At 40.2% G+C, this 14,913-nt stretch overlaps 1 protein-coding gene across 1 annotated transcript in view; it reads left to right on the top strand.

The window, feature by feature from the left end:
• The window catches only part of kif5c (kinesin family member 5C), a 37,990-nt gene continuing 23,077 nt past the window's right edge, over positions 1–14,913 (top strand). The window contains exons 1-4 of the mRNA XM_071898915.1: positions 1–126; positions 9,449–9,536; positions 9,828–9,901; positions 13,377–13,481. Coding sequence (XP_071755016.1) covers positions 1–126; positions 9,449–9,536; positions 9,828–9,901; positions 13,377–13,481 — 393 coding nt within the window. The remainder of the gene's footprint in view (positions 127–9,448; positions 9,537–9,827; positions 9,902–13,376; positions 13,482–14,913) is intronic.

Here is a 14,913-nt window from a genome sequence, read left to right on the forward strand (position 1 = left end):
ATGGTGGATGCTGCCGAGTGCGGCGTTAAAGTGATGTGCCGCTTCAGGCCGTTGAATGAAGCGGAGGTCGGCAGAGGAGACAAATACATCCCCAAATTCAAGGGGGAGGACACGGTGGTTATTACGGTGAGTACAACAACCGCGCGCGCGTGTGTGTGTGTGTGTCTTGTGTGTTTTTAGCAGGCGTTGGAGTTTTGAAAACAGCATGTCAAACTGTTCCACATCACACAATAGTCGCAATATGTTTCCCGTCTCAACCTGAAGCCGCGTCAAGTTCGCCAGTGTCGGCCACAACGAGACCGGAAGTTGGGCGATTTTGACCTTCACAATAAAAGTGTAAAATATCCACTTTTGAGACCGACAAAATAACCATGGTGTCTAAAACAACAAAAAACAAATAAAACTCACACTGGGATTATTGAATTAAATATGGAGTGGAACACTAGTAACACTGTAACATGGATGCGACATTTTTTTTTTTACATTGTTACACTTTTATAACACTATTTACATTTACTATTTACATACATGTTTACACAGTGGTTTATATTTTTTATTAGTTTATCGTTTCCAGTTTTTTTTTACAATTAAATAATTTATTTATTTTATAGGCTATTCTAGTTATTTGCTTATATTCAATATATTCAATATATATAATTTCCCCTGCCGAATCGATCACTTTTATCAAAATTTCGTCAATGAGGGTTTTATTTTGCATCTTCTGACCGGAAGTCGTGTTCTGTTATTCTCTGTAGCTTGACCCTGGAGCGAAAGCTTGAACCCGTTATAAGCGGACAATTGTGGATAGTCCATACGGTTTATTTAGATTGTAAATTTCTCTTTTATGGTCGAAGCCTAAGCTAGACAGGGCAAAGAGATTTCCCGTCTTTATTGTTGGTTCCAGCTCATGTCTAAATGATAAATAATGTTGTTATGGTTCCTTCTCAGAACGGTTATTAGTCCAATTCAGCATCTATGATCATTTCATCAGGTTGTACATTCTTCTCATTGTCTTACTCGGTCCGACTGCGCCCTAACGAGAATCTGTATAATGTTCCTGTAATATTCCTATAGGGACTTACAGTGTGTTTATAGGCTACACTTTAGTAAGTTTATAGCAACCTATAGTACTTTATAGTGTATTACCTCCCATGGTATCACTGTAATATTCCTGTGGGGACTTTTGCTGTGATATTTTTAGAGTATCCTTCTAGAGGATATTGGATAAATCACCAGAGACAACAGAAATACCTCAAATGAAAATGAACCTAATGCTTTAAGTTAATAATAATAACAATAATGCCATTTCCTCTTCTGTTGACCAGAAACAGGATTTCCCCACTTCATACACACATGAGGCATCAACAGGGCCTCAGTCCTAATGAGCACATGACTTTATCCTCCACATTATAGTAGTTTTTCTTCCTTCCTTGATTGCTTCCAGTAGGCTGTGTCCTGTCCTTCAAATTTATTCTCAGAGCAAAGAGGGTCTGTCAGAGCATGAGTCAAGTATAATGAGGGTGTGTGTGTGTGTGTGTGTGTGTGTGTGTGTGTGTGTCCACAGGCCCCATAGTTTGTATAGACCAGGGCTTTTGTTTGGATTTGATCTGTTACCAATTTTTGCTTATTTATCTGCTGAAATAGCCTTGTAATACGTCCTGTCATTCCTTTTACAAATTAATCTTTGAAAGTAAAACTGATTACAAGACGTTCTGTTCCATTGGCTGGTTTCTTTCAATGTGAAAAACAAACTTCTTTGTTTATCCATACATCAGGAGTGATGCTCTTCTTATTTAAGTACTGATAATATGAGCTGATGCCGATGTTATGCAGATACCAAGTCTGCCAAATCCAGGGGACACAAACCAATAAATCAGTTGAGTTCTCTATTGATCAACCAATCAATAGAGAACATAGATATTAGCATAGTTATCACCAGCTTGGTACCAGCTGCTTTTTTGTATATCGTTCTCTCTGACGGAGCCAGTTTAGGAGGAGCTAAAAACATGAGGAAGGACGAGGGCGGATTGAAGTATAATCTATTAGCCTGTACATTCAGAATCATCAGGATTAAATATTACAAAAACAATCTCTGTTTATTTTATATATGAGAGATAAAAACTGAAAGGTAATGACACTTGTGAGACTAGTTATGTTAAAGTCACACTGAAATGAAAAATGACTTTATTGCCTTTTTAGCTCATTCTAATCACACCATACACCTATTTGACAATTTATGACACAAAATGACAAAAAACTATATTTCCTTGTATTTTTATATCAAAATCTCATTACTTTTACTTCCTGGAAAGCACAAAACCAACACAAAACAAACCCGCCTTCCCATCAAATAAAACTGTCTTTCTCTCCCTAACTGATCTCCCGTTGGTTTACACTTTTGAATGATCCCTCCCCGCATTATGCCCCGCCCTAACATCCTGTTTTAACAGGAAATACACCACATTAAGGAAGCTCTCAAAATGCAATTTCATTGTGACTTTAAAGTAGTATTTTAGATTTTTTTGATGAAGTCCAGTATGGTCTCTGGATTTTGCCGAGGCGAGGCAGAGAGACCAACAGTAGCCTCAATGGACCAGAATGTGTCTGTGCGTCATGGGAGGGGGGGAGGGAACTTCTTTTTACCCCCATGAAAGGTGGCTTGGGGTTGTGGTTGTCATGTCTGCACCCCTTGTACACCCCCACCCCCCACCCCCCCACGCTTGGAGAGCCATCTGGACTCTGGAGACTCTCAGTGGGTGTTTCACTCCACCTGAAAGGAGACCATTACAGCTCAGTTTGCCCTCGTTTTACATGTCTAAATCCACGAAGATGCCCCAGATGGTCTAGGCGGTAATTCAAATGGAAAACTCAGGGACTGCTTGAGAGGAGAGGATGGCTGACTGAATGCGTTTAGCTAGTGTAAATAAAGACTGCTTCACCGCTAATGGAAAAAGGGAGGAGGGGGAATGTGGAGTGGACTGCATTTAATGTTGAAGCAGACTGAGGCTGTACCTTAGCTGCATAGCAACGTATACCTAGGTACTTCCCAGTTAGTCTGACAATTACACATGACATATCCAGGCCATATATACAGAAAGCCAGACACTGTTCCTCACATACTGCAAAGAGTGAACAAATATTGCTTTGGAAAATGGTAGTCTGAAGTCGGTACTTGAAGTGCGTTGGGAGACAAGTGTATTATAATTACAAATGCACTAGTCTTACAGTATAATCACATCAGAAAATTCCATGCATTATTATTCATTATAAACCGGTATGACTTTTTTACACCATTGTTAGTAGCTGACAGTTGCCCTAGAAACCATAAACCTGAGAATATTTGCATGTTGTGTGTTATTATAGCACACAATATCTTGGTTGATCATGATGAATTCGTAATGTGCTTCTGATGCTTGAGAAACACTGTAAACCTATAGATTTGTTTGCTCTGCAGGAGTGCTGGAGAACAGATGCACAGCAGAACCCATAGAGTGCTGGGTTAGATACAGGACACTAGCTTATACAGTATCAAATGGAGCACCACTTGTGTGTGCATGTGTGTGTGTGTTGTGTGTGTGTGTGTGTGTGTGTGCATGTGTGTGTGTGTGTGTGTGTGTGTGTGTGTGTGTGTGTGTGTGTGTATACCTGCAAATGTATTTCTTAAAGGAATACACAAAGTTTTTAATAGGATAGTCCCATTGGTCAACTTGTGATGAGAACGAGAACATTGGTTCTGGTGCACAATGCTAACACTTTAGCATACACTATGTTGAGTGATAGCAGGCTCCATGCTAACACTTTAGCATACACTATGTTGAGTGATAGCAGGCTCCATGCTAACACTTTAGCATACACTATGTTGAGTGATAGCAGGCTCCATGCTAACACTTTAGCATACACTATGTTGAGTGATAGCAGGCTCCATGCTAACACTTTAGCATACACTATGTTGAGTGATAGTAGACTCCATGCTAACACTTTAGCATACATATCAACATAGTGTATGCTAAAGTGTTAGCATGCAGCCAGGGACAATGGATGATTTTGGTTTCTATGTTCTCATAACTTAACAGGACTGAAAGTTGGTGTATTCCTTTAAATCCTACACCACTCTATTCAACACTGGTTTCTATGTTATCTCAATACTACTTCACTTAAAATGGAACAGGAAATTAAATTCACCAACCATGAAAAACATGCATTTTGAGGCTTTCCCTAATAGTTGTTTTTTGAATCAGTATAGTCAAATATTTCATGGTATTTCTCCATGTTTATTGATGAACCCCCCCACCCCCGTCCTCTTACACATCATGGTCTGCCCATGCGCGGCCACGGGGCGTCTCTGTGTTCACAGTGCTTTTAAAGTATGCACATCTATTATCATTTCTAGCTGCATTTAACTGAATTCTGCTCATTATTAGCTGGCGAATAATGAATGAGGTTGTAACCCACAGTAACCTCATCTTTGTTTAGCCCCGCCTGTGGCTTGTTGCTGGTTGTCTGAGCTCAGGGAGGCTGCGGGGCTGTTATAATGACACAAGGCCAGATGGAGGGAGTGAATATGGGGCTAGACTGTGATAGAGGATGGGAGATAAAGGTTAAGTTATAAATTTAACTAAAAATACATAAGCAGACACAACTGTCTCTCTGTTTTATACATGCCAGTAGATGTGTTCAAATTGGGATACAATGGATAATCTAAACATTATATCTGCTGTATATTGCATGTGATCCTTTGGTTTGGTCTGGTATTTATACTAACATTATTAATTTGCAGCACTATTGACATTTTCAAACTAGTTGCTAATCTCTAAGGAGGCTCATTATATGAACATCATTTAAGACCCTATGACAGTCTTATGGCAGTTACAAATTGAGATTTTTATATATAAAAAGAGAGACAATATAAATGGTTCCACAAAATATTTCTGGCTTCCAAAGTGCCTTCCTCCATTGCTTGTCTTAGCTCAGCTGTGTGGAAATGATTTTCTGGCCTCAATTAAACAAAGGGTTAAATAAATGACCTGTTAAATTTTCTAATATAGGAGACATGCACTTCAAACCCCAAGATTTTGTCCTTTGATTTTGCTCACGCGTGTCTAGAATTTTTCTGTAGATGTTCAGCAACATGTAGCCCATGAACCTCACAGATGGTCTTTGATTAGGTTTTGTTATGGTTTTCCATGAATTGGGGGTGGGGGGGCTCATGGCAGGGGGTGGACTAGCTGACAGCAGTCCCAAGCAGGAAAATCACACACAGCCACCATGTTTTAAGATTGCATACAGAGAAAATTCAAATGAAATCGTTGAACTAATTTTGGTGGAAAACATCTTTTTTTCATAAAACAGGAGGTGATTTTCCACAATTGCAGTGTTTTAGCATCGCTATTTTTATAAATTACAATATGGACGTTCATGCTGCACGTAGTGGTAAAATACAGACACTCAATTAGTATAGCAGTTATTTGCAGAAATAATACAATTAACATTTTACTTGTAGCAATTAAATTACATTGATGTATTGGTGTAAACAATGACGCCTAATCCACTGTAGTGCTTTTAGTGTTTTTAAGGCTCTTCAGTTTTCTTCAGTTACAGTTTCCATTCAGCGAGTTTAGTCTTGTCTTGTTGTAGATGTGAAAAACTGACCGCTGTGCCTTTGTTTTAGAGTAACGTCTGCTGCCTCAGGGACAGACGTGGAGCGTATAGCTGCGGGGTCTCGTGGGTAATCCTGTCTCCATGACGATGGAGGCTGAAGGCTTAAGATGTGATTGGCAGGGGAGCAGTCGGTTGGACACTGTGTGGAATCCTCATCAGCAATTACAAATATATTGACACACACACAAACACATGCAAATTGAGAAAAGAATGCATGCATTTGTATGCTTGTTTGTTACCTACACAGGGTAACACAGATTCGATCACATGTAAACACCCACTTTATATTAGTGTAATGGTAGTATTGGATAGTGGATGTTAAGCCAAGCAGCCTGCTGTGATAAAGTGGCCGCCATGTTTGAGCATGGTGAGAGCATGTTGAATTAACATGTCTGGACCTTTCTTCAGGCTTGGAAACATCATGCACTCCAGCAGAGCCTGCCACTCTCCCATGGGAGCCACATCAATTATTGAGAGGATGAACATGGCATTTAGACAGTATGTGTGTGTCTGTGTGTGTGTGTGTGTGTGTGTGTCATGTGTAGTCACACTGGAGTGTAACTGCGTCGTCCATTTGTCTTTCCAGCAGCGGTTCTGCCTGTATACTGTAGCTACAGTATTACCAATAAGTCATATCTGGCTGTAGAGGCACATAGTTGAGGGTGGTGGAGTTCAGGTGGAGGTCGGATTTTCTTTCTTCTTCTAGCATCAGTGGTGATGAGAGAAAAAACATTTTGCGTCAAGGTGGTGAAAGGAAAGCCTTGCTGAACTAGGCTTGGGCCGATGTTCAATGTTATCGAATATTGCGATATTTCGTGAATATCCCGCGAAATCGAATTTTTTTTCCCCTATCCCTCCCAGCCATGGCAACATGTGTTGCTTAGATCACAATTGTACAAGTGGTAGGATAGTAAAAAAAAATAAAAAAGGTAATCATACTTATATATAAGTGGGTTCCATTTTCCACAATCAGCCCATTTTTCTAGAAATAGCAGGAATGAGCAAATTATACCAAATGGCCATTGTTTCCACCAATGCTTCAATAGTAAGATCAAATTTCTAGGCTGCTAATAATAATAATTATTATTATAGCCTAGAAATTTGATGTAATTTGGAAGAAATAAAATTAAATACCCTGCACAAAAAATCCCTGAAAAAATCCCTGAAAAAAAAAAAAACCCACGATAACATTGTACATCGCAATATTTTGGCGGGACAGTATCGCCCAAGCCTATGCTGAATTTAATATTGCAGCAGAATAGAGATTGCGTGCGTGTGTGTGTGTGTGTGTGTAACATTGTACTATGCTGAGATAGATTTTTCTGGCAAAGTCAGTGGGTCTGGCTTGTTTACCCAACCAAAAACTGTCTGGCAGTTTCTCTCTTTTCATTTATTTGACACTGTAACTGTGACTGCCATACAAATAAACTGGATTTTCTTCCTCCCTCCCCAAACATAGCCAATTTTGACATAGCAAATAGTCTATTTTCCTGAATTTTGACACCAGGTCCCGTCCCCACACAACACAACACAGCGGAAAATGTCCGTAACATTTACAGGAAAAGCTGCATGTGTGAAAGAGGTTACAGGGAGAGAGAGAGAGAGAGAGAGAAAGAGAAATGCCTGCATCATTCAACAGCAATCATGTTTCTGTCCCCTTCGATTTGCCGAGGGACACCTGGAAGCAGCCAACAGCCAATCAGCGCGGGCCGCTCCCAGCAGGATGCAGTTTCCGTGGCGACTAGAACCTTATTGAAGAAACATCTCTCTCTCTCTCTCTCTCTCTCTCTCTCTCACACACACACACACACACACAGAAATACACACACACTGTTGGCATTGTTGACCCCTGCCTCTGCTGTAAGCGCTTGAGAGAGGAGTGACTGTTCTGTCAGAGAGCCAGAGATAAAACAAGAATGTTAGTGGCTTTTTTTAGGAGGGGGATGAATTAAAATACCTCCTCCCCCGCACACAGATGCCACTATAGCAGAAAGCGTGGAACCTCTTTGTTTTTGCTCTGTCTCCTCCCTACTGATCGCTTAATTGCCCATTTTTTCAAACAAATTGTCACCGCAGGAGGAGAACAGAGGTGTATAGAAAACATTTTGAGGCGAGAGATGTGTGTCAGGAAGGTTTTATGACGCTATGATGCGTTGGACTGTTCATGTATCAGGGAATGTTATTCAGTGCTTGTTGCGCACATGCGTGTTTCATGTGGTGGCGGGCTGCTGCAGTAGGCAATGTGTGTGTGAAAAACGCATGTACCTCATCCTGGAATCCTGGAATCATGACACCCCAAATAAATGTAATTTTGAACCCATTTCAGCTTCAACAATGGTGCCACAGTTTAAGTTGAATGATCGGGAGTGTCTTGAAACTCCAAAAGCTGGGGAGTTTTCGTTCTAAAACAAGAGTACAGGTCGAAAAGTGAGTTTTGAAACCCAGAAATCTCAGTAATTGTTGAGTCATTGATATTGATCAACAACTCTGTCAACCTCTGCAGATATATTATGGTCATTTTGTGCTGTGGGGAAGAAAAAAATCGTAACTCATTGCCAGACATGCCAGAATACACTCCCTAGAGTCTGGCTGTAGCTGCCAGGAAGATCAAAGCGCCTGGAGACTCTGCAGTTTGTTAGGGCTGTTTTGGTTACGCTTGGTGGGATAAATGTCTTTAACCCTCCTGAAAAGCCTCCTCCTGTCTCACCGTCACCCAGGGGAGGACAGGGTTTGACTCGGAAATATCAATCGTGGTTGCTTGGATTAAGCCTTGCTGACTAATCATGCATTTCAACAAGGAGGCTCTATGCATAGTCTTAGTGGAGGGAAATGCACATTCACCTTAAGTCCAATAACAGACCATTTCTCTGCCAGTAATCTGTCCGTTGATGTTCAGTATTGACTTGACTTGAACCCAAAATTGCATAAATTGCTAATAACAGTATGTTTCAACAATACTTCTTATATTTATATACTACTTTCTCTATACTACTCCAAAAAGAGACCTATCCTATCCCATTGTTGATTTTTTTTTATATACGACTAATATTTACATACTACTTTCTGTATGTACGACTCCAAAAAGAGACCTATTTCTATACTACTTTCTTTATATACTATTCCAAAAAAATATATATTTTTAGTTTTTCTACTTTTATAATTTTGCATGTTTAAAGTCAAATTCCTTGTATGTGCAAACTTAATTGGCCAGTTAAACTGATAAGTCAGAGGATGAAACAGTGAAACCATTTTTTTTAATATAATTATTATTATTCACAATTTCAAATAATTACAAACGTACAGACCACCAAATGACATGCAGACACTAACATACACAAATAATAGGAGGAGGGGAATTTTTTTTTAAAAAAGGGTGAAGAAGACATGCAGTTGATTCCAGTTGATTCTAATATGAAATGAAATGGCATCAAAAACAGTCCACAACTAGAAGGGCACTCGGAGAGCGCAGACCTCCGCCAAGGTTCGTGCTATTATTGCTTGTTCGTGAGTCGGATCCGGATCCGCTCCAAAATTTTATGGGTTCTTCCTTGGCCCATGCTACACCCTTCCACGAAGTTTCATGAAAATCGGGCCAGTAGTTTGTCCGTAATCCTGCTAACAGACAAACAAACAGACAAACAAACAAACAAACGGCACCGAAAACATAACCTCCTTGGCGGAGGTAAAAATGCCAATGTCGACTATAGCAAGAAGAAGTGGTACTCAATCATCCAAAATGAAGATTATCCAAAATATAGGACTACTTTGACAGCATGTTTTCTCCCTGCAGGGGAAGCCCTATGTGTTCGACCGAGTCCTGCCTCCCAACACAGTCCAGGAGCAGGTCTATGATACCTGTGCCAAGCAGATCGTCAAAGGTCAGTACTCATTCTAATCCCTCCTCTCTGGAGATATCCTGTGAATGGTACATTTAGCAGTGTTTGAACATGATTACATTCATATTTACCGGTAAGTATATTAATAAGAAAAGGATTATGAAGCCTTCTAGTAATTTTTAGGTCAGAGAGGTTTGATTGGTAAATTATCATTATTTCATTGGAGTGACTGGATCAATATGATTATAGAAAGGTGAGCCTATGCTGTAATCCACTGTTTGTATGGAAAGTCATGTTGGAGAGTGCTAGTGAATCTGACTTGGTGTATTACAGATGTTCTGGGAGGATACAATGGGACCATCTTTGCCTATGGCCAGACGTCATCAGGGAAGACCCACACCATGGAGGTCAGTGTGATGATTACTCTCTTCAGTGGGCTCTGGGTTCAAACATATAGAACAAGAGATATAATTGACTTTCTGCTTTAGAATAATGCCTTAAATTCTTGAGCCTTAAAGTAATAATCTCTGTACCATTTTCTTGTACATAAATGTCTCCCAGTTGACCATAAAAGGAACATAAAATGACTCTGAGTCAACAATGAGTGTTCTGAAGCCAAACGATTCCACCGTGGGTCCAAAAGTCCAATATTTACCTCATTATCTCCTAGATTTTCTGCACTTGTTCTGCACCACACCAATCCCAACAACAGTAGCAAGTACGTGCTGCCTTCAAATTCTGTCAGAAATATTCTAATTACGGGTAGAGCGCGCTTGAACAACCCAATTGATAAATACAAATGGGAAAGTCGAATTTTACATGATACCCAAGGTGCCAAGATATGACATTCTCCTTCTTTGTTTAACTTTTAGGTGTTATGCATATACAACAACTTTTAGCCAATAAACTTATTAAAATATCAATTACAAATCTGATGTGAATATTCTCCTCTTCATTCTGCTGTTACAGCCCAAAATAGCTCTGCACCACTTGCTTTCTAAAAAAGTCACCAAAAAGCTACTTGTTTTTCAGTGTTTCAGGGTCCCTTTTGTTATTTCTGACTAAAAAGTACTTGAGTACATGACAAGTTGTATTTACGACTGTAAAACTCGGAAGTATGAGCTGACAATGAGCACATGAAGGCAGCAAAACTCTTCCACCAGATCGCTGTAGGGCGACCAGAGCTCAGTGAGTGGGGAAAATCTAGGAGAAAATTATGTAAATATTGGACTTTATTGGGCCCACGGTGTAGCCTGGTTCCAGAGAGTCCGGTGTTGCTCTAGTCAACGGCTTGTTCTCGCTTGGAGAAACAATTCGAGCCAATCAGTGCCTTTGTGGGCGGGACTGAAGTTCGAACCGTTCATGCAATGGTTTTTCATTGCCATTTCGGCAGAATAATATTTGTTGAAATCATTCCTTCTTTGCAAAGACAATATTTTTGTCAAAAACAACCAGTTGATTGTTGTTGAAGTTAGTAAATACGCCCAGCATCAGTGTAACTGAAAATAACCTCAGAGCGGCCGGATACGTCGGTCACTAGTGATTGGTGTGAACTAGTGAAATCAACCCCCCCACACAGAAAACGGCTAACAAGGAGGCAATCTCAGGCTGAACAATGGAGTGGGAACGAAATGGCCATCAGGCTGAATATCAGGCTACCCATGGTGCAGTTGTTTGGCTTCAGAACACATGGATTATGCTGTTTGGAGAAATGTTATGGTCATTTTTTGCCCTTTTTGGGACTCTAAAGAACAAGGACATGGCCACTAGTTCTTTTGGAGAAGGCTAATACAGAGCAGCGCTAGCAAACTCGCTGTGTTACGCGGACATGCAAACTTGAGTAGATAATGACCAAATTTTCATTTTTTGGTGAACTATTCCTTTAAGGAGCTGCTAACCCACCTAAAAGAATGTAATCAGCTTTCGATGGAGAGTTTTAATGTCCTGTGATGGTCTAAAAGCTGTTTCACAGGAGTTTTTTGGGCATTTTTGCCTTTATTTGTTAGTCACAATGAAGAGAGACAGATTGGGAGAGAAGTGGGGGGTAACATGTGACAAAGGTCCCAGACCAGACTCAAACCCAGGACATTGCGGTTACATGGTACGTGCCTTAACCCACTGAACCACCAGGACGCCCCTACACGGGAGTATTTACTTCTGTTACACATGTAAAACAGCTTAATCAAATTATTGTTATAATCAGAGTAAGAGCAATAGTCACATTATTTGTTTGCATGTAAACATAGGCAGTGTATTATTTGTTTAGTAAAATCAGACCATGATAAACCTAGCTCCCCTATTTATTTACCTCAGAACTAGCCATAAATGTATGTCTGTCTCAGTGGCAACTGTGACATACTGACATAAATAACTGACAGCAACATTATCGACTGACAACGATAAAGTGCACCCATCCTCCCATTTACCTTGGAATGTTGAAAGGCTCAGGATTAATATCTCACCAAAAGGACTTGTGTGCTGTAGCGTCGTCAGCAGACCAACTCTAAACCAACAGCTGAACGACCAATTTGTTGATTCCTCATATGAAGAAGGATTGTGGGAGTTTCAATGAAAATTGAGCCAAGGTTGTGCGAAAATTCATAGCTAAGGTTTAAGAATTCAACTTTTACTTCATTTTCATTAATTGTGTACAAGTAAAATACAATACAATACAAAAGACTTGACTTTGCCATCCCTAGCCTACAGCGCAGTTTGGTCTGATGTTTAAAAAAATTATACTGATTGTCAAAATTTCAAACTTTGAAAGGCCATAACTATTTTTTTATTCTGATATTGATTACATTTGGAGGGATGATGCATCTTGTTACTGACTGTTACTGTTGTTACTTGTTACTCAACAAATGCACCTATTGTTCTTAATGGTTGCAGACAAACTAGAGGTGTTAAGTAGCTCCCAGCTTTAGCTCAGAACTCTGTTCAATTCAACAGACCACCAAAAGTCCTTAATATGCAACAGACCACCACAGTCCTTAATATGCTGCTTCTCAGACCCAATGAGTAATAAATTGCTGTGGGACAAACAGCCCTGCCCCAAGGTGCACGGCTGTGATAGTCTATAACACTTTTACTGCCGAGTCAATAACATTTTATTGCATTTATCTAGCTGAGGGGGACTCCAGCGAAAGAAATGGGAATGGGGACTCCCACGCTGAATTAATAATGTCTATACAAGGCGCTAAAAATGAAATACCCTCGAGGTGCTATGCAGTATATTTCATATAGATATGATTATGGATGAATTGTATTTTTTGAAAAAGACAAATGATTCAGAATACTAATGTCAGGAACAAGATCCATGTCTTCCATGCCATATAGTTGATTTTCAGCCTATATTCCTATGATAAATTCTATTCTGTGAATCTACTAAATTCTCTCAGAAATTCTACAGATATAGATTTGATATACCATTTCTATACCTATACAGAAATGATATAGGTGTAGAAATGGTTCTGTAAGACTTGAAATGAACAGCAGGTGTGCTTCCTCTTGTAGCCCTTTTGGCTTGGTGCTCTGCTATAATTAAAACATGAGGAAAGCTATGAGGAACATGGGATGGCACCATGGGATAGCGCCTGATGAAGGCTTTATGCCAAAACATGTTAGCCTGATGAAGCCGAAATTTAAAAAAAATGGTGAACTGAGACCAGATCTTGTTGTTTTTTGGATTTTTGGAGCCACTATCCCATGTCTTCCTCAGGCTTTCTTCAGGTTGCGGAAGACTTATTTTTCTTTAATATATCTAACTAATATCTAACCTTTCTGACATTTATAGTATTGTCTTAATATGATGGTAGCAGGGTAGTTAGAGGTGTGATCTTTTTTCCACTGATCATCACATGTGGTGTGTTTGTATTTTCTTAGGGGAAGCTCCATGACCCCCACCTGATGGGCATCATCCCTCGTATTTCCAGGGACATCTTTGACCACATCTACTCCATGGATGAGAACCTGGAGTTTCACATCAAGGTGATCACTGGGGCCGATACTGGTTCCATCATGAACCGCGATGCATCCAGCGAATGATCCCCCCTCTTTCTCTTCTCTTTTTATCAGGTGTCTTCTAGGCCGAACGGGTCCTACATTAAAAACGTACTTTGATCAATACAAAATCAACACATGAATAAAAACACAGTACTGTGCAAAAGTCTTAAGGCCCTGACACACCAAACCGACTTCAAAGAACCAGAGACGACGAAGGCCGACTGTTGCGTCGCCTCACGTCGCCTGCGTCTGGTCCAAAAAGTTGCACTTGAACACACCGCAAAGACTACACCCGACGGCCAACTAGCACGTACGTTCTGCGCCTGCGTGAGGGGAAATAACTCTCCATACCTTATGTCTGATAAGAAGTTGCAAATAGCACTGGCGTTGTCAGCCCTTGGTCTTTTGGTTGTGGAAGAAGAAAGGAAGAGGCGGAGGCGAAAAATAAGGAGAAACCGCACTAAATGGGTGAAATCATGAATAACGTTACTCCAGCGACAGGCTCAAGGGGCTTTCCCGAACCTGTGTCGAGAGCTGAAGATAAATGAAACCTCCGATTTTAAAAATTTCGCTCGGCTCTTTCCTGTTCAGTTCCACATGTTGAAGGAATTTATCAGTCCAATCATCCAGAGGCAAAACACAAACTACCAATCAGAGTGATCTCTCTCACCGACGGCTCCGACGCCGATTCAACATGCTCAATCGGCCGAAAAGACGCCGACAGGGTCCGACTAGTGCCGACGGTGCGGGACACACCGCAAAAACTAGGGACACCGACGCTTACCGACGGCTCGACATTGCCCGACGGCCGACCGTCGGCCTGGTGTGTCAGGGCCTTTAGGCACAGCTAAGATGCTTTCAAAAATAATGAAATGAAAAGTGTCTAAATATTAAAAAATTTACTATAAAGAGCAGTCTACTGACACACTAATGCAGACAAGACAAAATATATATAAAAAAATCTAGGGTGCCTAAGACTTTTGTACAGTACTGTATATATACAGTACACACATATATACATATATATATACGTATATATATATATATATGTATATATATATATATATATGTATATATATATATAGAGTTTCACTACATCTTTCATGGACGAAGGCATCGTTCTACACTACATGTAATTTAGACCCTGTGACCAGTGAATATATGCTTTAAATGTTTTTTAAAGTCTCCTTTGGATAAGCCACCATCAATTATTATTATTCCATCAAAATACCACTGGATAAAAGGAGGTTCGCTTACCACATGCATGTTTGAATTTTGCGATAACATAGTTTGAAGTCATAGCCATTCTGGTGCTGATTGAGTGACAACTATTTACCAGTTTGAACCTGTTACTGATTAATCTTGGCCTACGTTTCTGTTGTATACTATGAAACAGATTCAGAGTGCTTCTGTCAGT

This window comes from Centroberyx gerrardi, chromosome 10, assembly GCF_048128805.1.
Source record: "Centroberyx gerrardi isolate f3 chromosome 10, fCenGer3.hap1.cur.20231027, whole genome shotgun sequence".
Taxonomy (NCBI): domain Eukaryota; kingdom Metazoa; phylum Chordata; class Actinopteri; order Beryciformes; family Berycidae; genus Centroberyx; species Centroberyx gerrardi.